The 22919-nt window shown below is 47.2% G+C and overlaps 2 protein-coding genes and 1 long non-coding RNA gene across 10 annotated transcripts in view; 2 read left to right on the top strand and 1 right to left on the bottom strand.

Moving 5' to 3' along the window:
* The window catches only part of MDGA1 (MAM domain containing glycosylphosphatidylinositol anchor 1), a 152706-nt gene extending 151553 nt beyond the window's left edge, over positions 1-1153 (bottom strand). For all 3 annotated transcript variants that reach the window (XM_061470920.1, XM_061470918.1, XM_061470919.1), the window contains exon 1: positions 1021-1153. In XM_061470920.1, the coding sequence (XP_061326904.1) occupies positions 1021-1147 (127 nt within the window). In that variant the 5' untranslated portion in view covers positions 1148-1153. The remainder of the gene's footprint in view (positions 1-1020) is intronic.
* Positions 279-9094, top strand: LOC133278326 (protein piccolo-like). 5 transcript variants are annotated; one of them, XR_009746526.1, is made up of 3 exons: positions 279-942; positions 1095-2722; positions 2919-3094. XR_009746526.1 is itself a non-coding variant. In XM_061470929.1 (3 exons), the coding sequence occupies exons 1-2, from the start codon at positions 846-848 to the stop codon at positions 2525-2527; spliced, it is 786 nt and encodes a 261-aa protein (XP_061326913.1). In that variant the 5' UTR covers positions 279-845; the 3' UTR covers positions 2528-2722; positions 8371-9094. The 5 variants fall into 5 exon arrangements, 3 of the variants coding, with proteins under 3 accessions (XP_061326913.1, XP_061326911.1, XP_061326912.1); XR_009746525.1 differs by having other exon boundaries at positions 1058-2722; XM_061470929.1 differs by lacking the exon at positions 2919-3094 and adding an exon at positions 8371-9094 and having other exon boundaries at positions 1839-2722.
* Positions 9095-9241: 147 nt separating this feature from the next.
* On the top strand, positions 9242-14894 carry LOC133278329 (uncharacterized). Of its 2 annotated transcripts, none has more exons than XR_009746528.1 (3): positions 9242-11530; positions 11681-11780; positions 14043-14894. It is a non-coding gene; the product is annotated as an uncharacterized LOC133278329 (long non-coding RNA). The 2 variants fall into 2 exon arrangements; XR_009746527.1 differs by having other exon boundaries at positions 13973-14894.
* The last annotated feature ends 8025 nt before the right edge of the window (positions 14895-22919 follow it).

Genomic DNA, 22919 nt, shown 5'->3' with positions numbered 1-22919 from the left:
AAAGCAAGAATCAAGAGAGGGCTGGCAGAGGGAAGGGGGGGCTGTGCTGCTGGCTAAAGTGAATCCCGGCTGTTCTCTCCACTCAGGGCTTGTGCTCAGCGGGGGACAGGGTGCCGTCTCCAGCCTCTGCTGCCCCTGAGGGGCTGCGGGAGCAAACCTCTCATGGCGGGGGCAGGGGGGACGACCTTCGAGGTTGCTATTTGCCACCCTGCCTGCAAGCAAGGAGAGGAAATAAACACCATTGCAGTAATAATAACGGTGATAATGATGATAACAGAAAAAAGCCAAGCAGCTCGACATCAGCTCTGGCACAGACCAGCACCCCCACACACGCTCACAATCTGAAGAAGAAAATCGCTAGCAAAGTTCAACAGGGTGCAAAAGCAGCCTCAGCCCTCGCACCCCGGGAGGGAAGGGAGCTCAGCGGAGGTCGCCAATGAGGCGGACGGAGCCCAGCCAGCCCCGCCGAGGCGGGCAAACCCGGGCAACTCGGCGAGCGGGCTGCCCGGCAGCTAGGGGAACCCCAGGCACCAAGCCCCGGCGAGGCAGCGGCTGCCGCCCTTCGCTGCGCTTCCCCGTGCGGTGCTCTGGCAAGGAAGAAAGCCCACAAGGGCTGCGCTGAGAGGGGACACTCAGGCCCCCCCTACCCCAAAGAAACTGCAACTCGGAGTGCTCCCAGCGCCGCGCCGCCGCGTTTCTCACGGCATCAGCGAGGCGTCCCCAAGGGAGCATCAGCCGGGCCCGGGGGTCGTTCCAGCCCGCGGCAGCTCTCTCATGCCCGGCTCCCGGCGCGACACCTCGGCGGGCTCCTACACCGGCGGTGCCAGGGGTTACAGAGAGAAATTATGAAGTGGCTACAGGCGCTGGAAGCCTTATTGCTGCATAAATCTCTCCGTTCGGGCTGCGACGAGCTTCGCCGGCATCATTTACTTTCTCCTGCAGGTGCTTTTTAACTTTGATCCCACCGCCGTTGTCTGCGCCCTCACGTCCCCAAACAGCGACCGCGACAACGTCTCTTACCGTAAACCCCTTGTCCCCTGCTGTACACCGGCACCAGAGACAGGAATAAAACCCAGATCATCTCCATCTTCAAGGCAGAGCCTTCATCGCCGGCGAAGAAAAGCAGCCAAAACAGCCCAGGCAGCATCCGGCGGGGGAGCGAGAAGCAGACGAAAGCCTCCCGGAACGCCGCCCCATGCACCCGGCTTCGCGCCGGGCAGCGGCGCCCCTCGGCCAGAGGGAGGGACGGGGAGGAACCCCCGAACTCCCCCACCGGGGCCGCCTGAGGATGGAATTAAAAAAAAAAAAAAAAAAAAAAAAAAACAGAAAAAAGGAAGGAAAATAAAAAAAAAAAAAAAAGGAGGGAGGGAACGAGGCAGAGAGGAGGGCAAGAAAGCGGGGCGCTGCTTCCCGCTTCCCCTCGCCAGGTTCTCGAGGGTCTCCAGGAAAACGGGCAGCCGCGCCCGCCCGCAGGGGGCTCGGAGAAGCCAGCCCAGGGCACCGGGCAGGAGCGGGGCCCTGTTGCCTCCGGCCCCTGCGGGAAAAGGGGGGTCTTTGTTCGGTGGGATCTGCCGAGCGCTGCCCGAAGTGCTGCCAACTGGGGCCAACTTGGGAGAGTCTTTACCCTTCCTCCTCCTCCAAGGCTCTGGCCGCAGCCCCAGGAGCAAACGGGGAGAGGGAGGTGGAGAAAAAGGGGGGGACGGAAGGGTGGGGGTAGGAGCCAGTTGCTGAAAGGCGGAGGGAGAGGTAGGTGATGCTCTCTCCTATTTTCCTGATCTTCTGGGGAGGGGATTGTTGTAATTAATCAAATCCAGGAAGGATTTTTTTTTTTCTTTTAGAGCGGCTCCCAAGAGCTTCCCCAGCTGCACTGCATCGCCCTAGCCAGCCTGAAGGGAGAAGCAAGAGGGGAGCAGCCAGAGCAGGCACCCTCGCCCCGCCTGCTGCTCAGCCAGGCTTTCTTCGCCTCCACCCCAGCCTGACAGGTCCTTCTCCCTTCAAAACTTTCTCTTATGCGGCGTGCCGGCCTCGGGTGGGTGCTTTGCCTCCGCTGCTTGCCTGCTTCTCCCGCCTCGCAGATGATTTGCGGCTCTGGAGGGGTCCGCGTCGCACTCCCTCGACGCGGCTGCCGAAGCTCCCGGTGGGAACTGACAGAGGCTGCAGCTGGGAGGAGTCTCCGAGGAGGGCCAAGAAGCTGCAGAAAGTTAGGTTACTCCTGCCAGACGCCGGCTGGAAACCGCTTGGCAGGTCCCTGCCCCGCCGCTTCTTCCCGAAGCGCCAAAATCTCCTGCGAAAGTTGCCGGGAGCGTCACCGCTCCCCGACCAGCCCCAGGGCGCTCTGTTCCGCCGGTCCCCGACGGAGGGGCCGGGAGACACTGCACGGCTCCCCTATGGCCCCACCGGCCAGGCTTGCCCGGGGCAGCCTCACCCTCCCTGCCTGTCGCTCTGCCGGCCGCACCGTGATTTTCTCCCCTCTGGCTTTCCAGGTTTTCTCCTCCCCTCTTCACCATTTCATTCCTCTTCAGTTTAAAAAAATAAAAGGGAGCCAATTAAAGCAGGCGTGCTCTGCAAAGCCCTGCCTCCTGACCAGTTCTGCGAGCCTTCCCTCTCCCCGGCCCAGTTAGAGACAGGCACCGCAGGGCTGGGGAGAAAAAGGGACTTGCTTCCGGCGGAGAGATCAGCCCTCAGTCCGGGGTCCCTCCATCCTCAGGACACTCGCGGCAAGGTCGGCTTCTCCCGGGTGGGACTTGAGATACGGAAAGCCCAGGGGCGGCGGGGACTGGGGCACCTCTTGGCGCTTCTACCGGCAGCGAGTCGGGGAGGGGGGGGGAAAGAGGGCAGATTGCCGGAGGGAGTGGGGGGTATCTCCTGTGCCGGCGATGGCTGGTACCAGCAAAGTTTTTTGTCCTCTCCCCCAGTAGGTTGCAGGTTGGTGGAGCTGCCTTGTGAATGCTGCTCGGGAGCGGCGGACAGGGGGGCTAAGTACGGCGGGGGTGCTATGCGGGACCCCAGCCCGGTGCATGGCTGCGGGAATCGGCGGTACCTGTGGGGCTGTGCTAATGCTCGTCCATAAAACCCGGAGCGGGGGAGCTGTGCTCCCCCCCCTGCCGCGCAGGGCCCTGGGGGAGACCTCCGGCCGGGAGGAGGTCTGCGGAAGGAGATGCTGCCCAACCGTCCCGGTCATCCCGGTCATCACCACCGGCACCCGGAGCGCCGATGCGGAGCCCTGCTTCGCCACATCCTTACCTCCATCTGCTTTGCTGGGGGACAGGTAAAATGCCCTTCAGCCACGCGTGGGCTCGGCGGTCCCACGCCGCTCACGGTGCTGCTCTGTTGCGCGGTGCCCCGCGACTCTGCAAGGATAGCCGCTCGCCACTGGGGCTGCCAGCGGGAGCTCTACCAGGAGGGAAAGCGGACGGGAAGAGGCACTGGGTCGCCATGTGAACAAGTCACTCCCTGGATAAAAATGTAATTAAAAACTTAATAATAATAATATTGAAAAATGTAAAATATTGAAAGATGTAATAATCTATAATATTGAAAGCAACCAGCCAGGGAGCGGCTGGTTGCTGAGTCATGTTCTAAAACCCAAACAATTAATAGATATAGCCGCTAATTAGTAAGCTGTTATTCCTACTGTAAGCGGTGCTCAGCGGGAGAGGAAAACAATAGCATGCACCAGGAGGAGAACGGCTTTACGGACAGAGCAGCTTCCCCCAGTGACCAGCATCCCCTTATGTGGGAGGCAAGGCAGGCAGGGCAGGTCTCACACTGGACCCTATTTCCTCACTTCTCAGGATGTCGCCAGTATAGAACTGCTTTGTTAGATTGTTTGGGTTTTATTCCATTTATATTTTATTCCCCCCCCCCCCAAGCTAAAAGAACATTTGCCAAGAAACTGTGGTACTCTGAGGTGTCCTTTCCCAAGATGATAGCATGTAGCAGGGCACTTTATGAAAGCACCTGATGTGAGCAAGTTTGTTTTTAATACAACAAATCTTCACCTGAGAAAGATTTAATCCTTCCTACAGTGGTGGTGGCAACATTAATAAAGGGTGTAGAGGTAGAAGGAGGTGGCCAGCACTGGGAGGACAAGGAGGCAGCCTCATTACTAGGGCATGTGGAGAAGCAGAAGCTGCTGCTGCTGATGAGAAAAATTATAATTGTTCACATCTGCATGGAGCAAGCTGAAAGCAACACAAGGAAATGAGGTGAAGAGATGTTTGCAGATCCAGGAAACTTCACAGTGATAAAAAAGAAAAAGCATGGAGATATGAATCCTGTCTTTTCTACTCATAATTTTGAAATAAGGATATTTATGGGGCATTTTGTAAGCCTTGTCTTTTTTTTTTTTTTTCCCCCAGGTATTCTCATTCGATTGTGGAATAGTGCCTCAAAGTTTGAATGGCTTATGTGTTACATATCTGAATAACGAGTCTAAAAAAAAATCCCCAAAGTATGCCCTTTACACCCCTTTTTGTGTTAACATTCAATGCACAGGCTCACATGTTTCACTGGCACAAATGCTTATGAAAAATGAATTTCAAAGTAAACTGTCAAAGTATGCTCTGAGTGGAAAAAAATACTGCCAAAACACAAGTACGTAACTGCATTTGCTAAATAAGGTAATTAATTATTGGTTGAGGCCTAATAAATCCTAACATTCGTAACTGTGGTGTTTCCAATGGGTGACAGCAAGCCAGCACTATGCACCCTTGCTAAGCAAGTAGATACTTGTCATAAGGAAACCATACTCTGTAGCGATTCCACTTGCCAAAAAGCAAAGATGAAGCATGTTTTTCGTCCCCTAGTCTGTTTCCACAGAACATATTTGTCCCATCTTTCTGGATGGGAATCAGTGTCTCTTGTTGCTTCTCAAGACCCCGCTTATCCACTGAGTCCTGTCTCTTTGAAATATTTATACATACTACATCACCTATATTTCACAGCTATGTTAAGAGGTAGACAGTTGCTGGGACGGATGTGCTGTTCAAAGACAGCAAATCATATATAGCACAATGTCACCAGGCAAGAGACGATTGAAGAGCTGTGGGAGGCCAAGGTCCAGTTGCAAGAACATTAATTCTCTCTGTGTAGATATTTTCATGCTATAGTTTGGTGTAGTCTGTCATTTATTTCTTTCCTGGGATGATGCAGCTATCTCTGGGCCCCAGTGCTCTCTTGAGCTTGTGGCCTAACATTTCTGTCACCTCATTCCTGTTCATTTTCTTCTCAGCACCACATCCAAGAATGTCTCTGGGATCCCTGAACTTCGATCTCTTCCTCTCTTCCCTGCCTACACAGACTTACGGAAGTGGAAGCTTTGCAGCAGCATTTCCCTTCCTATAGCTTAGTAGAAATAGAAAGTGAGGAGGGAAAAGGAACACAACGGGGAACCTTAGAAGCAGTGGGCAAGCAAGGGTGACTCCAAATGCTGCAAGAGAGGTAAGAGTTCAGAAGGGGAAAGCCAGAGGACTCTCTAGCGCTGCAGCAGGGATGTTAGCAGGGAGATAGGAAAACAAGGAAACTCTAGCTGCAGGTCTGTATTGAGGAGCTGAGCACGCAGGGTGCCTCCTGCGATGCTGTTGAGACAGGGCTGAGCTGGGACAGGTTCTGCAACAGCACAGCATAGGGGCATGTGTGCGGCCTTAGCAGTGAGGTAGGGCAGCAAGAGAGCCAGAGAGGGAACTGGGAAAGGCAAGGGAGAGCAGGGAGTGTGGGGAGGGGGAGCCCTGTCTCACTACTATAAACGAGATAGGAAAGAATGGGTGAAGCTACAGTGACAGGATGCAGTTAAACTGTCATTATAAAGTGCTGGAATCAGTATCTCTTCGGGGAAAAAAAGTCCTTCTAGCCTAGAGTAGTGCTTCCCACCATCCCTAATACTAGACCAGTGCTACTACTGCCCCAAATCCTCCTGGGTATCTCCTGCTTGCAGTATGAAGCATGCCAAGATAGGGCTATAAATCCCAAAGGCTCTGCTTTGTTGTCCTCAGTTCTCCTCATCTCCACTCTAGGGAATACACCTATGCTGTGCTTGATTTCTTCCCAGATGCATTTTACAACACTAGTAGTACCTGTGAGCCTCTTGTGTATTCTCTGCTTTTTTTTATTAGCTCTCCTCATCACAGAGAGTGTTTGATACTGAAGGGAATGATGAAGGAGTCCATCTCTGTTTTTCACCCAAGGTACTCATCCTGTCTCAATTTTACCATCCTTCCTCCCTGCACTTCCCAGCCAGTTTCAGTGCCATGCTGGGGTTTCTGGCAGATGGTTGCTATGGTATGGGGTTTTGCTATTCCTGCCTTTACCCAATTATACTTTGAAAAACATCTGTTTACTAGTTAAGGCTTATGGGAAAACCATTGCAATCCCTCACCCCTGTGATCTCAACATGTGGCCACTCGTCTTTCCTCAGCTCGAGTGTTCATACATACACACACAACATCCCACCTCTTGTGCACTAAGTCTACAGGCTTCTAACTCAACGTTTTCTACTAATCCCTATGCTTTTTAGCTTATATATCTAGTTTGCCAGAGATCTTGCTGTTATTTTGCTTTAGGACAGATTGGGGCTGGTATAGGGGCACAGACAAATGTCTCAGCATCACTGGGAGCATCTTTTTCCTGTTTCACCCTTTCTTTGATCTTTTTTTCCTCTCTACCTCCTTCTCCTCCTGCATTCATGCTTTCTTCTGCTTTCCTACCCTCCCTTTCATGTGTAAAAAGAGAGTTAAAAAAATGACAAGCTGGTGCTGGTCAAAGGAACTTGTTCTCCCTTTCTTCCACTTCCTTTCATTGCTGTAGTCCCCCTCTCTGAGCACGTCTCCCAGAGCGCGCTGAAGAGGGGTGATTTTTCACAGAGATCAGGTACAAAGGGTTTGGGCACAATCCTTCCCTGTTCTTGCTCTTTGCCACTGCCAGAAAGGGTGCATCGACTGCAGTTTTGTCAGTGCCAGGCAGATGATCTGAAATGTGTGATCTCTGCCCTGTGGTGGAGGTGGTGCTGGGGAGGGTAAAGGTGCTACTCTTGAAGCAGATACCTTTAGCCAGAGGGTTGTGTTTGAAGTAGTTGCCAGTACTCCCAGGAGGCTGTGCTACTTGTATTTCCCTTGAGAGGTTTTAAACACAGCTCACAGCATGGGAATGATTGATTGACATGAGTCGAAAGTAAAATCTACATAGGACAAATGTAGGTGGGGCCTTGCTGTTTAGACCTTGGTGGAGTTATCCACACAAAGCACATCTCACCTAGCCTGACATGAGGAGGAAGCAGCCCTGCAGAGCCACTTTTGTGGGAGCGCTCAGGGAAGGCTGTGGGCTCGTGTGCCTCAAGACCTCTTGTTGGTGAGAAAACCTCCAGCTGGTACCTCCTCATTTCAGTTGCCCAGTGCCCACACCTGGTTTTGGGAAGATGACTTATTACCAACACATTGACTTAAAATTACACACAAGAAAATCCTCAGTCCCTGTTGTCTCCAGATGGAGCCACCCTCACTTCAGAAAGGTGAACATCTGTGTTTTGGATTTAAAAAGGAGTCTGCAGAGAAAACTGGGTTTTTTTTTGCCATACTCTCCCCTTGCTACTGATCCTGACCACAAGAGCTGGAAGAGACGTTTACAGAAAGATTCGTCAGTGTGCTAGGCAGGCTGCAGAAGAGCACGCAATTCAATGCCTGCAGCAGCCCCACCACTCTCTAGGGAACCATACAACACTGTACATCAGTCATGCAGCTCTCTACCAGCCTCTTGCTGTAACATGACAATGAAAAACTTAGAAATCCAAAGCTATCAGGGGCCTATGTGCACTGCCACTGTCCAAACAGCTTGGGCATTCGGAGGGTTTCCAGGCTTAAGGAGAGAAGACAAGGAGCTGCTGCTCACTGGGAAATGGATGCTCTAGTGCCACTGAACTTCCCTGCTTTGAGCCTGTAAGCTGGTCAGGTCTGAAGGGATAGAGTGCTGCAGGTCTTACCTCCACAAGGAAGAACTCTCTCAGTTCATCTGCTAGGAGCCTGGGTCTCTCAGCCCTCATTTATGTTCCCCGGCACTACTTGCATATACACTATTTCATCTCAGTGTTTTGACCTTGCATGACTGTGAGGAAACTTAGATGTTCGAATTCCAAGTGTGAAGAGAAATGTGGAATGTAAAAAAACCAAGGACAGTTGGCCTCCCTAGCTTAATCCAAAAGCCACTGTCTTCTCATGACCCAAGTATAGCTAGCAAAACTAGCCCACAAGGCTTGGCTTCTCAAGTGAGTTTGAGAATGAAGCCTGTACAATTAACTTGCGCAAAAGTAGTTTCCTTGTTGGATGTTACATATAGTCTATGAGCTACCCCTACAAGTTACTTTTGCCTCTTCATTTGCAGGTGTTTTTGGCCACTGCCGGAACACTCAGCTCAAGAATCCAGTGATTTTTGTCTTTGTGTGAACCTCTGTGTAAACACACACACACACACAGATCCTCTCCCCTCCTGTCCAGTGACACTACAGCTACATTTTTAACAAACCATCTGTTCAAGTGAAAGCATCTGAGCAGTTCTTCACACAAATCTAGATGTGTAAAGAAGAGAAAACATCTGGAATTGTGCCTGCTGAATGGATGCTCTAAAACACTGCTGCCCACAAGGGTTACTGCTCCCTCCTTAACTTTAGGATGGGTCCAAAACAAATTTCCTTGTTTCCTCTGTGCTTAAATATACTCACATCCTCAAGACACAGTGGCATCCTTGTCTTTCCCTTGATCTATTTTAGAAAACCCATGGTGAAATACTCTGTTCAAACTTACCGTGACTATTTATAACTCTAGCAGACCAGCGTTAGAAGGGCCATTATTGTAAAACTAAGTAATATGAGATGGCACGTACAAGGAATTAACAGAAAAGCCCTACTGGGAGGAAATTATAGAAACACAAACCGCATTTACAAGCGTGTTTTTTGGTTGAGCTGCTCTAATCATTTTAGAAAAGCTGGGGATGGGGCTGCCTAGGGACACGATCGAGGTGTGCAGGTGCTGTGCAGCACTGAAGTACTGCTGGCGGAGAGGCACAGTTCACCATCAGAGCTGCTCTTGCCAGGGTTACCACTGCTCCCAAGCAAAGCAACAAACAAATGTGCACTCACAGATGGGTTTTGCTGGCACAGCTGTCTCAGTCGTGAATTGCACCTCTGATCAAAATTGAGAATCCTTGGGTGAGGAGATGGGGCTGAAACACAAAGTCAAGGTGTGACTCACACAGAAAGTCAGACAGCGAGGCAGGGACATGAGCAGAGCTGGAACAGTACTTTCTTCCCTCATTTCCCAGAGCTGCTGCAGACAGACAGCACTGTCACTGAACTGTATATTTCAATGTATAATTACTCGCTTATTAGCTGGCTACCTCATCATGCCAAGAAAGTTAGCGGGAATGTAGAGCAAAGGCATTTCTCCTCTCCCTGTCTTTCAGACCAGAGGAAAAACAACAGATCATACAACCTGCTGGGAATCTCCACCTCCTCCACCCTTTTTAGCCTGGCAGAGGTTTGATTGATTTCTCAGTTACATCTAGTATGCAGAAGAAAAAGAGCTGATCATGCTAGCCTGATACTAGAGACAGGGACTCTGATGGCCATGGCTATTGCTGCTTCCAGAGTGACGGGCTGGGCACATGTGCCTGGTGGGTGACCTCACACTGAGCCATGAAGATATTGGGAGCAACCAGCTCTACCACACACCACTGCTCAGTACCTCATAGAGGCGAAGGAATATAACACAGGGTGTCAACCTGACGTAAACCAAATTACAGCGCCACTGTAGTCAAGGTAAGTCTTGGCTTACTTGCTGTAGAGGTGGCACTTTTTAAAGCTTGAAAACGTAATGGGTTTCCGGAGAAGTTTCTCCATGCAGCTTCCCAGGTGGCCACGTTTTCATGAAGGCTGAAGTGATTCTTCTTGCCAAATCAGCCCCTGCATTCAAACTTCCCCAGGAAAACCAGATGAGTTTTTTGAATAACAGCAGAGCAGACTTCCTTATTAGCAAAGTCAAGCAGGAAAATTAGTGAAAATAGTATAATTTTTATACAGACCGAATCATTCCTAGATAACAGAGACAGAAAGAAATACTGCTGGTCCGACCCCCTGTTCTAATCAGAGCACATTGTAAGGAACAACCTTCAACCTTGATTTCTGAGAAGCCAATAATAAACCATTCATTTGTATTTCACGCAGAGCAGCGCCATATTCCATCAGGATGCACAAACCAGTATTCTGAAGGAACAATACACATTTGGGATTGGATTTATAGCTGTTCAGTAGCCTTCAGATTTGCAGGTAAACTATAATATCTGACTTGCTGGAAGGTTTCATGGCATGTGACACTGGCACTGAAGAATAAATGCGTCTGTTTTCCCCCCTCTGATTTTTCCTGGTCTCTGGCATCAGGACTGAGGAAGACGGGAGTCATGTCTCCACCCAGCTTCAGGAGGGACTGGGGCAACCAGCAACATCCAAGAGACAGGGAGAAGCCGGTGGGAAGCCAGGGCAGGACTGACTCAGGAATTACTGCGGTGGGCAGAGAAAGGATCGGGTGGAAAATGGCCAGTAGAGGGTGTGAAAGAGAGACTCTGGGTCGTCTTGAAGCATGGAAAGAGAAGCCAGGAATGCTGGAACGATGGTGTGGGGGCAAGTGAACAACCAAAACTTGGAGTAAGTCAGCATGTAAGGTAGCACTGCTGCAGCATCACTGGGGCAGGGGCTAATAGTCCCAGGCTGTGCTGGAATGTGGTTCTGGGCCATGGGCAGGGTGGGGGCAGGTTTGGGAGGGGAGCCTGGGCAGGGTCCCCAGTATCTGGCAGCTCTGCCCCTTCTTTCTGCCCATCCATCTCTTACTTTTATCCATCCCAGCTTTTGGCAACCCCTCACATGCTTTGCACCCCGCTAGAATTCCCTTAAGGGAGCTGGAGGGGTTGGAGGAGCTGATCAAAAGGTAAAGAAGAGGGCAAAATATGCCTCCCTCTGCCTAAGGAGCTGCCCTGGGCATAGCTGGCCTTGGGCATAACATGGAGTTTAACCACCTCAGCTGGCAGGGGGTGAGCTCATCCCTGCTCCAAACATCTTGTTTGGGTGCAGGAGATGCATCACCTGTGTGAGGTGTGTTGTGTTAAGTACTCTTCTTCCTTCACCATGTCTGGAAAAAGTACCTCTGAGCCCCTGAAAACAGCAGACATTTTGGTGGAAGATGGATAAGAAAGAATATTTTGCAGGAACCAAGAGATGTGCTGTCTCTGCCAAATGAGCATCGGCCAATCAAAACATTACCAATAGAGATTTCTCATATTCCCACTTTTTTTTTTTCCTTGCTTGTCTTGGTGGAATCACATTTCATTTTCAAACCGCAGCTCTACATTTATCATCCCTGATTTAGTAAATTGCCTCTTGGAGAAGCAGTGTCTAACCTACCTTTATTTAAGACTTTGCAGGATAATGTGTCTGTTGGACTCAGAGAGGCTCACAAAAAAAAGTGGCAGATGCAGCAAATGTCTTGAAATGGAGGTAATGCAAATGATTTTACATTCAAAATATTCTTCCTCTAGTAACTTAACACTTTCAGAAAATATTGTATTGTCAGTAAGACTTACATCTAAAACCTTGAAGCAAGAGGAATTTTATTGTCTTTCTCCTTCTTTATTTTTCTCTTAACAGGGATCAAAATCAACCTTTCAATAAGCCTCTTTTTGTAGTTAAAATAGAAGGAGGTGAAGATACCTCTATAATAAGAGTTGGCTCAAGGCTTATCAGCAGGGTAGGTAAAATTTAATTTTGCAGCCCAAGGATTTTCTCTTCACCCTTGGGCAGGTAAAATTCAACTGTGTGGCTGCAGCAGAGTGAGGCCCTCCTGGGATGTGTTTCTCCTTTTCTACCCCATTGATACCTCACAGCTTGTAGGGGGAAAGGTTGGACAGTCAGCTGGTGCCTACTGCAGCTACACCATCCCCATCTCTTCCCAGCCCCACAGGCTCCCACCTTTGCCTGTGCGTGAAAACAGCCCTGTCTGTAATAAGGTAGAAAAACTTGTATCTGCAAAGCCGAGCCTGGAATCATTATCTTACAGCTGCAAACACAGCCTCCCACTTAAATGAAAGGATGCAGATAATTGAGTTACCTTGTATAAAACAAATTCTTCTGCCCTATAAACTGTACCCAGTACATATGATGCAATTTCACTGTACCAGGCTGGAGAGGGGGGTGTTGGGAATGGAGGTGTCTTACTCACCCCAAGCAGGAGCAGACTTCTCATGTGCCGTTAGCACACACAGCTAAACTTCAGAGGGTGGTGACATTCACATATATGCCCCTTCCCGTTTCAGCTCCATGGGAATACCGTCAAGGTGATGTTTTCCACTGAAATCAATAAGAAAGGTAGAGGGCATCAGCGAAATCATTAATAATTCCTCTCAATTATAATCTAGTTTCTTCAAATACAGCTGTTGCTGGAGCCTTCAGCCAAAATTAATGAAATGGAAAATCTGAAGGACAATAAACAGTATATTTGTGAGCTACAGGGATGTGAACGAACAGTAAACAAACAGAAAAATGTCAAAGGGGTTAAATCTTTAATAAACTACTGCGTCAACATAATTTGATGAGCTCTTCTTCAGCTGTTTCACAAATGCTTTTCCTTGCTTTCAGAGTCAGTCTGGTCTTTTTCAAGGCAAACACACTTCACAAGACAAATTTGTAGAGGGACCAAAATGGGCCTTTAAAACAGAAATAGATTGTAACCTTATTATTATGTTTTAAAAGCAATGGTATGAATGCAAGATTACATATTCATCCTAGTTGTGATTCTTCATTCCTCATAGGTACACGGCCTATCCTGTGTTTGGCATGGAGCTCGTTGATACTCAGTAATTTCTGCCGTTTATAAAGTGAATCAAGCAGGTACATTCTGCAATTGTTAATTCTAAGGGTAATAATACACACACACACACATCCACCCCCATAAGCACAGTGAGGTTAATACCAATCTAAAAATATTTTGTATGGCACAAAGAACAGAAAAACATTATCAGCAGAGTTGTTGGAAGAGGGGGTTGTAGTGCTGGGCACATGAGTTCAGAAGTTACTCTGTGTTCACCTGTCCAGCCTGGTTAAGCACTGTATTTACCTCTCTTAAAGTACTTTATCAAGTGTTTTGGGATGACAAAGGCCACAATCCCTGTATGTCTTAAAGCAGCCAGCAATGCAGATGAAAACATCACATTTATGAAGCCAAGGGAGGAAAGGATAAGTTTTCTTAGGCCTGAGTTCATGTCACAGGTACATTTTTGTTACTTTTGGACTTACCAAGAGTTACTCAAAATACAGAATTCCAATCCCCCAAGACACAGAGACAATCAATCACCGACGAAGGGGAAATGCCGAATTCCCAGTACCTAGCCTTCTCTAAGAAAGCCTGTCGGCTGTGTAATGCAAACTAATCTGTTCTGAGCATCAGCTTTCTTGTTTCTTGCCCTGGTTCACATATATACAACATCCATTGGGAGAAGGAGAGAGAGAGAAAAAGAAGGGGGAGGCACAAGGCAGGGGGGCATAGAAAGAGAGGCCACATCCACACATACCAATGCCTCTTGGAAGAAAATTGCTAATACATGGAGCTGGAGTTGGAGAAAGGTGGACACCTCTGCAATTTTCTTGGTAAACTGTGGCTGAGATTGGTTCAGAACTATCAGAAATAAGATGCTGCATGGAAAACAAAAATCAGGGCATGTTTTTAACTGTTGGGGGGGGGGGGGTTGGCTGGGGGAAGCAGATGGCAGTGAGGAGAACAGGGCACTGCTGTTGTAGCTGCTGCTGCAACTGCCACAGCTCAGCTCTTTTCTGTCTGACAGAAGGGCCTCTGGGCAGCCACAGATGAGTCAGACTCATGCATGTTGTACCGGCATCTCTGGAGAACCCCAGTTCTTCCCTTTCATTTGTGTCACAATACTTCAGGGTTTGAAATGAGTCGTGCAGCCCCTACATCCTATGAGCAGCCTTTTGCCTCTCACTGCATCTTTCCCAGTGCCTGAGCTGCGGCCAGCCCCAGTGAGCCCAGCGTGGCTGGGTGGCATCATACAGGAGGGATCCCTACAGTCTCCAAGCAAGAATGTCATTAGCAGTCTCTTGAGTGTTGCACCACGGAGGCTGAGGAGCAGCAGCTATTGGGGACACACATTGGAGCCACCTCATTTGCATTCCTTAGGAAGACCTGCTGGCTTTGGCAAACCCACTTGAACCTATAGGTTACCCATTGGCACTGCTGAATAACCCCCATTTGCTCTGAGAGACACCACTGCCCCTGACCAACACTGGCTCAACCCCAACAGACAGTGGAAGCAGAAGGACAGTTTTGAGCTCGAGACTGGCCAAAGCACATATCCAGTGTACCCCACCACACAAGAAACTCCTGGCTGTTTGGAAAAGAGAAACTGTGTCAGCAGCAGCACCCTGGGTTGCTCTTTTTTCACAAGACTTATCTGTTGGTTTGAAGCTGGTGCGCGGTTTCCTACCCTCAAAAGACTATTTTAAGCTCTACAGAGAGCGGTTGTTGAACAAGCTCTGTTAATACAGCAGAGCAGCAGCAAATCCATTTCACCTTCTTAGCTAATGGCTTCCCCTCCTGGAAAAGAGATTCCTGAGAAAAGAAACAAACACTGCTGTCTGTGCCAAAACGCCTGACCTGAGCCTGAACACAGCGTGCTGCTCCCCCGGCATGTGGGAGGGGAAGGGGCACCTAGGGTGAACTGCTCTGCCCTCAAATACAGGACTGGAGGCTGAGGGCTGTGGTCGAAGAGGTGAGCTGGTGCAGAATTATTGCTTTCTGTGCTTTGATACTTACGGGAAAAAATAAGGGAAACTTAGCCACTGTCATGCACACATTTTATGCAAATCTTATCTTTGTCTTCTGCATACTGGTACATAATTTGCATCTGATTATCAACTTTGGGTCTGTTGTTTTATTCTAAACAGAGTTCTTGATGATGAAAGGTGTTCAGTTGACAGCCCTGGTGAATAAAGTGATCTCTCTAACAAGGTGATAGGAGAAGAACAGCTACCCACACCGTGCTCTGCCATTACTTGGTGATCTTAAAGGTCTTTTCCAGCTTAGCTGATTCTATGATTATTCCCCAGCCAGGGTCAACAGTGTGGCCTTGGCCTCTCTGAGCCTGCCAGCTGATGCAAAGTGAGGCTACGAATGTGGATTCCCTCTGAACTTTCTATGAAGACAACCCAAAATGCTTTAAAAAGTAGCAGCTAGTATGTTGGGTCAGATTCTCATTTGTGCTACACCTACAAAGGGGTCCAGTACCTAGCTGGCTCTGACAACACAGACAGAGACAATGAAGAAGTTTACACAGTGGTATGTTCACACCCAAAATGAAAGCCTTCACCCTCTTGATCCAGAGGAGAGTAGGCTTTTGCTTCCTCTGTCACACGCACAGATATTGCCAGCAGGATATAGCTAGCCCTGTGTGTCCAGCAGCAGTAACATGTGAGTCCTTTTCCTGACTGTAGTAGCGTGTCTTGCCTTGTGTCACAAGGCAAAAAGATTTGTCTGGGGCTAAAGTGGCTCAAGTCTGCTGGAGTCAATGGCTTGACTGTTTACTCTGGCTGGCATTTTGGCTCAGTTACACCATATTAGCATAAACTTTTTGGGAAGCCCTGTGTAGAAATCAATGATAATCAGAGATTATGGCCTTCAAGTTCTGCTACACATGGATTTTAGCAGTTACCTTTCCTACCTCTGGAAAGATTCTATTACTTCATATTGAGTGGGGGCACAGGGCCCTCCCTAGTGCTGGAGGAGCACAGGGAGCTATTCACAGTAGCTACAGGATGAAACAGCAACTGATCTACCAACCTACCCTGCACCACAAGCCTACTTCAGTCAAGCCAAAGGATGAGGACAAATGGATGTTAATCCTGATCCTTAGGCTTCAGCAGTCACAGCACTGAGCACTATGAGCCTGTCCACTTGACTTTGGGATGGATGGCTGTTTTAGCTGTGTTTGTCCTGTCAATAAAGTATTCAGGCCCCATAACAGCTGTTTCTGTAAGAGTGCCAGATTAAGACAAATAATGGAGACTTGGTGCTCTTTACATGGACTGCATGGGCTGACTTTGCTGCAATATGCACACCCACAAATCTTCTCAGCTCGTTACCTCATCGAACGTGGCTGCTCCTCCGTAAGGACAGGAGCCGGGTGATACCTCAACAGAATTTGAGCACTGCATGCTAAGTTAGAACTGGAAATAGCCTGACTAGGAGAGCTCTGGGCCTGGCCTGGCAGGGAGGTAGACCCTGTCAGAAAAATGCAGGATCAAGCAAGACATGTGGCAGCCCTGCCGGATAGGACCCTTGGCTTTGCAGAGGAGGGGGCATAGTTTTCCTGTCATTAAGGAAGACTTCTCTCATGATTTCTGCACTTACCCTTTGCTAACACCCCCCTTAGTATTTCACTTCCCTCTCCTCTGCACAGCCAATTCCAGGTTAAGAAAGCAGGAGTATGCATTGTGTAAATGAAGTTTGTTGTTTTCCTTTGAAGTATGTGGGAAGGCTTTGAAAGCCCAACTGTAGCCGTTCCTGATAATCTCAACTTTCTGCTCTATTTCTCTGGTTAACCTTGCTGGCTCAAAACAACAAAAAGCGTAGCCTGAAGGAAATGATGCTCACTGCTTTCTTACTTTCTAATGGTATTTTACCGGAGATATTTTCTTTTTGTTAAAATCTTTGAACTCCATTTCTCCATTTCTGTGTGGATTCTCACTGAGACCAAATGGCTCTTATCAGCCTGCTTCCCCAGGCGCGGGGTAGGAGGCATGACTGCCTTCCCCAGGTCATAACAAGAAGACAGTCGGTAAGGGTGCCACTGAGATGCCAGCAGTAAGCAAGTCAACACAGGGATATTTTCAATTTTCTTCCCAGAGGAAGGTGAGAGCGAAATGTTCCCTCACAGGTGTCCCACTTAGAGCCAAGACGTGATCTATTAGGTCACCACTCTGCCCGTCTAGTAAGACTGAACAAGTCTCTTTCAAATTGCTTTGCAGTCAGCTCAAGAGGTCACTCTTGACTCAAGCAAACTCTCTTCTCCTATGCACACTTGCTTTCCTCTGCCCCTATCTGCATTTTCGAACTAATTGAACAGCCATCCCATACCTTCAAGGCATAGATATTGCTTCTGCTGCGGCTCAAATCCTGAGTGTGAAGAAGGTGATGGAGAAAGACATTTGACACACTGTAAAGTAATCACCACACTATATAGCAGGCTGAAAATGGGAAGGGCCCATAACTGGAAGATTTCACTGCCAAGAAAGTCTGTCCCACGGGTAGAGCAATAGGGTTCATCCTGACCAAGTCAGCAGAATATACCACCCACCCACAAGAATGTAATATTGCCAACCCCTGCCTCTGTCTCAACCCTAAGGAAATTTCTAATTCTTCAGGGGAAGAAGAAGAAAAAGATATGTTCTGCCTCCATAAACCCCAACCCTTCCATCATGGATGTGACAAATAAAAGGAGGGATAAAGAACTGTGTAAACAGGCCCCTTGAACATAATTGAAGAACCAGACTAATTTGGCTTGTCTTTATAACAGGTCAGAGCTGGGCACTAGACTTACCCACAACAGATAAAGATGAGTAACTACATAATGAGGGTAAAATATTCATTAAGCTAATTGCATGTTAATTAAGTAAATGATGCTATTAGGGATCCATTGAGCTCCATCTGTGTGTGCAAACAGGAGTGAGAATAATCACACCAGAAAGCATGAGAAAAGACAGTGACAGCCCTGGGGCTCCAGGCATGCAGGGATGGAAGGGACAACCAGTGAGGGCAGCTCCACGTCTTTTGAGAGCTGGCAGCTGTGGAAAGAAGGATGGTCTCATGAGAAGAGGCAGGGCTGGCAATGAGAAACTCTAGGTGCTATTGCCAGCAATCACGTTGTAAATGGGCATATCATTTCCCAGCACTTCATTTCTGGATAAACCAAACAGGAATTATAGCCATCTCCCAGGCAAGAAAATTCATGAGAAAACTCAGGAAAGGGTCTAGCCAAACTCACCTTCACTATCATAACTCTTGATTTTATCAGAATTGCTTGCAGGGGCAGAGATCCATCACCCCAGAAACCAACATAGGACTAAAGTCAATAAGCTGTAAGGCACTGAAAGGTCTGTTTTTGAAAATGGCCTACAAGAAGGCTAGAAATAAGGAGGCAGAAATTACTCCTCCCTTTAAACTTCTTCTGTCAGCACCATGGAGGACAGTTGCTAATAAATACTTCTTCAAAAAAGGAGAAAAAAATTCTTCTGACATAATTATGGCCAGTGCTGCATAAGGCATAATAGGGAAAAATGCCTACATATTTCATGTTAAAATTCATTAATAATGGAAGGCAAGGATTAAATTACATAACTGCCAGATTTAAGTTAAATAATATTTTCAGCAGAAAGAAAAGGAGATGAGACCACTCCATAACCAACACGTTTATATCAGTACATGAATAATTTAGGCAAATAATACAACAGCTTTTTAAAGGGGAGAAGATTTGATGAGGAGATCGGGTTAGAAAGGACTTGCACTGCATTTAAAGATTTGAAGGACTGGGAGAATAATTCATATTCAATCATTCATTTGATTAATTTCTTCTTTCTTTCAGGCTATTAATGGGCAGATTGTTCTTTTTGCAAATGCACTTATAGTTTGAAGTTACTGGAATAAATCTGGTTCGTGGTTCGCCTTGAGTGCCCAGTTTCTTGCAAGGTGTCACTGCATAAAACAGAAACAGTTTTGGAATGGGAGGCCATCTCCCTGTGGGTTTCTCAGCTCAGACCAGCTCCTCAAGTACTTTTTGCTATGAATCTAAATTTAACATCTCCTCATTCTCCTGCAATAGTTGTTCTGCTTCCCTGAGTAGACATGCCCGCTCACCCTGCTTGTCCTGCACGTAGAGGGCAAAACTGGAGTGAGCATGAATGAAGCAGATTCATTAAAAATTTCAGACCATTCTTAATGAAAAATTAGTTTATCGTGTTAGCTTGTCCCCAGTGAAGCTGGCATGGATCCTAACTATCCTTCTGATGAGTGAGGAGGAGAACTGCTAAGTCATTGATATTTCTGTGGTGAAACCTCGCAGGCGATACTTTAAGCAGGGGCTGTTTATTGTCATGGGCGAAACATAAAAATCCATGTAGATTCTGCTAAATGCTCAGACATATGTGCTTTTCTCCACAGTCCCAGAGGCTCCCAGACACACTCTGGCTCATGAAAGATGCCCAGGAGAGCTGGCACAGCCATTCCTACAGGTATCCAGATAAAACCAGCTACAAGAGTTAAGCAGATTTTTCCAAGCAAGGGGTGCTGCCGGTGAGAGCTCAGCCCTGGTCTTGGGATGCAGATCCCTGTGTAACAGCAGAGCTCTGGTGCCCAGAAACCATCTCTGTGATTGACTCAGAAGAAAGCCTTAATCCTGATAATTTTACAGCTCTTTGAAGCCTATGCCTAATGATTTTTGTCTGGGGTGCCTGCCCATTTCCAGGTAGATAAATGTCCACATAGTGAAAACAGAAGCCTTGTTTGGCACTGGGGTGCCTGCCAAGCTAGAGATCTCAGCAGGCAGCCTCAGAGCTCGGTTCAGTCTCCACATCTAGAGAAGATTGTTTTGCAGCAAAAGGAGCAGACAGCAAAGCAAACACTAACACACATTGCCTCTGTTCTGTTTTGTAGAAGGAACAGGCAAAGAACATCCATCTCCAATGATGCTAATTAATTCTGCACCTTATTATCTTTATTGAAAGAAACATCAGGAATAATAAAAACTTCTGAAAATATTTGCTGTAGGTTTGAGATGCAAGTGAAATCCAGGGAGTTCATATGTGTATGCAAAAGGGAGAAAGAGCAAGAATGAATGAGAGCACGGGTATGTGTGAGCAGGCAAAACTGTTATTTTATCTGAACTGCTTTATGGGCTAGATGACCTAATAATTCTTTTCCATCTCTAATTTCTTTGCTTCACCTATCCCTAGCTTATCATTAAGGAATCACTTATGCAAATTCAATTAAGTATTTAACATTTTCCTTCCTGTAGTTCCCTGCCTCACTGACTCTTCCTCCCATTTCAAATCTCAGCTGACAGCATCTCTTTCCTCTGTGGCTCCCATTGCTTTGCCCTTAGACTATTAACTCAGTAACCGTGTGATTTAATCCACAGAAATGTTTGGGGGTTTCACTTTCTCACAAAGGAGATGCAAAATGAAGCTGTGGCATACTGCACTAGCAAAGCGCAGTTTGGACCGTCTGGGTGCCTAGTACTCTGCAAGATTACTCCACTGGCCTGGCAGCTCCAGTGACCCTAGTCCAATGCTGCATTAAGACACAAATGAAACTGAGGTTTTTCCTTTCCATTGTTTATGCTCACTTGCTAGATATGACATATGGGGCTGAGTTTAGCAGGGTGCGTTTGTGAGCTTAGGATGCAAAGACGCAGGGTATGGTGGGGGCCAGAGGAGGGAGAAGAGCTGTGCATGAGGAGTTCAGGCCTGGAACAGGAAAAGGTAAGGGTTGCAGGATGTACAGCAGTGATGTGTAAATATTGCACAGTCTTGGCCAAGAGTTACTCCTCTTCTGGGCTTTGAGAAGGAAATTTAGCACCTTGGGTGTTATCCTCCTGTTCTTTTTGCCATTAGTCCGTTTTCCCCCTCTATCTGGCATACACTGTCTTCTCTTCACACATTCATGCTAATGAAACTGTATGCAAACTTGCTCAAGTTGAAAAACAATGTTCTAGAAAGGCTCAGGAGCAAGCCTCAGCTAAGTACGTAATTATATAGTACTTGGAATAATTTTCCTGTTCCTCTGAAAATGCACATTGGCTCTGATTTTCCTATCTGCAGACTGTAAGCTCATAATTAGCAGTAAATTACTCACACAAGTGACAAATTTTGTGCTTTCAAGTAAACAGACAAAATACAGTTTACAAATTGCCTCTTGGTGCCACTGACACCTGGCTTTTCCTGCTCCCCTCTATCCCTCTTGTAAGAGGGACAGATGGATCAGAAAACATCTATTCAAGCAGCTTGGATGATGATATCAATTACTGAGTTACCTCAAGAAGTTATAAAAAGCAACTGCTGAGCTAATGCTGGCCAGTCCCTGAGGATTGTGTGTCTTGGCTCAGTGTGAGCATGTGGCAGAGGCAACTCGGGAGCAAAGGGCTCTCCTGCAGCCATGTCCCCAGCCTGCCTACCCAGGGCACCTAAGAACATCAATAAACCCTTGATCTAAGCATCATAGAAGATGTACTTACCCCTCTCAAGCAAGGGGAAGTGATATGAAATAACACATGTCTGATATTCATGGGAAGCTGCTGCAGAGCACTGGAGAAAGCTGAACTTTCCTAGTTATTGTGGAGCAAGGGCCAGGGTAAGCACTAAGAATGGCGCAAGCTTCTTAAAATACAGTCTGGTCTTGGACAACGCTGCATGATGAAGCAATACTGATACACTTTGTTAATGGCAGTTAAACATATTTAAATTGCACAGATAGCCAGATGTCATGCTGGGGGGGGGGGGGGGGGGAAATAGCCCAGACAGACTGGATGGACTTCAGGGCAAAGAAGCCTATGATTCTCCAGTTTTAAGAGCCATCACCTGAGAAATGACCCCTGGAAGAAGCCCCAGAGAAGGGTGCAGCTAGATCAAAAATTATCTATCCTAACTGGGCGTCTGTCTGAGGCTCAGAGAATGGCAAGAGGCACATTCATCTAGTTAATGAGCAACACGTTTTCAGGGATCTGACCTGAGAGTCGTCAGTATCTCCACGGCACAGCAAGAAGGTGTCTCAGAAAGAACTTGCCACAGCAATTATCAGAGAGCTGGAGATGACAACAGAAACTAAATGACTTCTGGGGTGAAAAGGTAGCTGTTTGGCAATACGTAAGTACAAAGGACAGATTATTGGAACGTGCAGTTAGGAGCAGAGGAACAGAAATAAAATGTGAGGAGAAGATGCTGGGAGATGGAGCTGGTTGGGTCTAGAGTAACTTCCAAGAACCAGTGTGTGCAGTGGTAAGGTGAGCACTGATCCCTGAGCTGGAACACTGTCATGGATAATGTAGGCATAAACAAAGGGCAAAATCATATCCTTGTTTCAGTTTTATTAGGAATTCAGGGAAAACACATCATCTACTCAGGAATCAGAAAAGAACAAAAGAGGAAAGGAAAGGCATTAAAAATGGCCTTTATAAAAAGAATAAATAAATAAAAGGGGGAGATGGAAATAAAAATGGAAACCAGAGGTTGCAGTGGGCCTGCTATCATAATAATTTTGTTATTGCATATTAACATGTCAGGGATGTTTGTAGGAAAAAGATACAATCAAACAACTAATCTAGAGCACCCATTCAAATAAAGGCAATTTTTTTTTATGTGAAACACAAGAGATAGGTATGATCATGGAAGCATTTCACATAGAATTCATGTTTTTAAAGGTGGACTCAAATTTTTCAAAATATATGTCTGCATTTGGGAACACTGCCTAAGTCGTTGAATAGTACTTTGCACTTTTATAGCAATTTCCTTCTGAAGGACTTAAGGGACATTACAAAAAAAGAATGAAGTAAGCTTCTCCAACCCACTGAGGGAGATAACTACTTTTACCTTATTATACAAAGAGGAGGAGGAGAAACAGCAAGACAGAATAGTTAAGCAATTTGACAAAAGTCACACAGTACATCTGGTGGTCTGAATGAATTTAAGAATGAAGTTGCTAAGCTGCAATAGAAAGTATTCAGCTTGGCTGATATCAGCTCTAAGGAGAATCAGGTGGTGGCAGATGTTGCAACAGCATTGAAATAGGTGTTTGGGAAAGCAGAGCAGAGCAGGGAGTGCTGGTTACCTG

The sequence above is a fragment of the Pezoporus flaviventris genome, unplaced genomic scaffold, assembly GCF_033815535.1.
Source record: "Pezoporus flaviventris isolate CSIRO_AGI_PZ_B2104156 unplaced genomic scaffold, CSIRO_AGI_Pfla_v1 ptg000066l, whole genome shotgun sequence".
NCBI lineage: Eukaryota > Metazoa > Chordata > Aves > Psittaciformes > Psittacidae > Pezoporus > Pezoporus flaviventris.
Note: the sequence above shows the minus strand (reverse complement) of the source record. Positions and strands in the feature narration are given on the sequence as shown.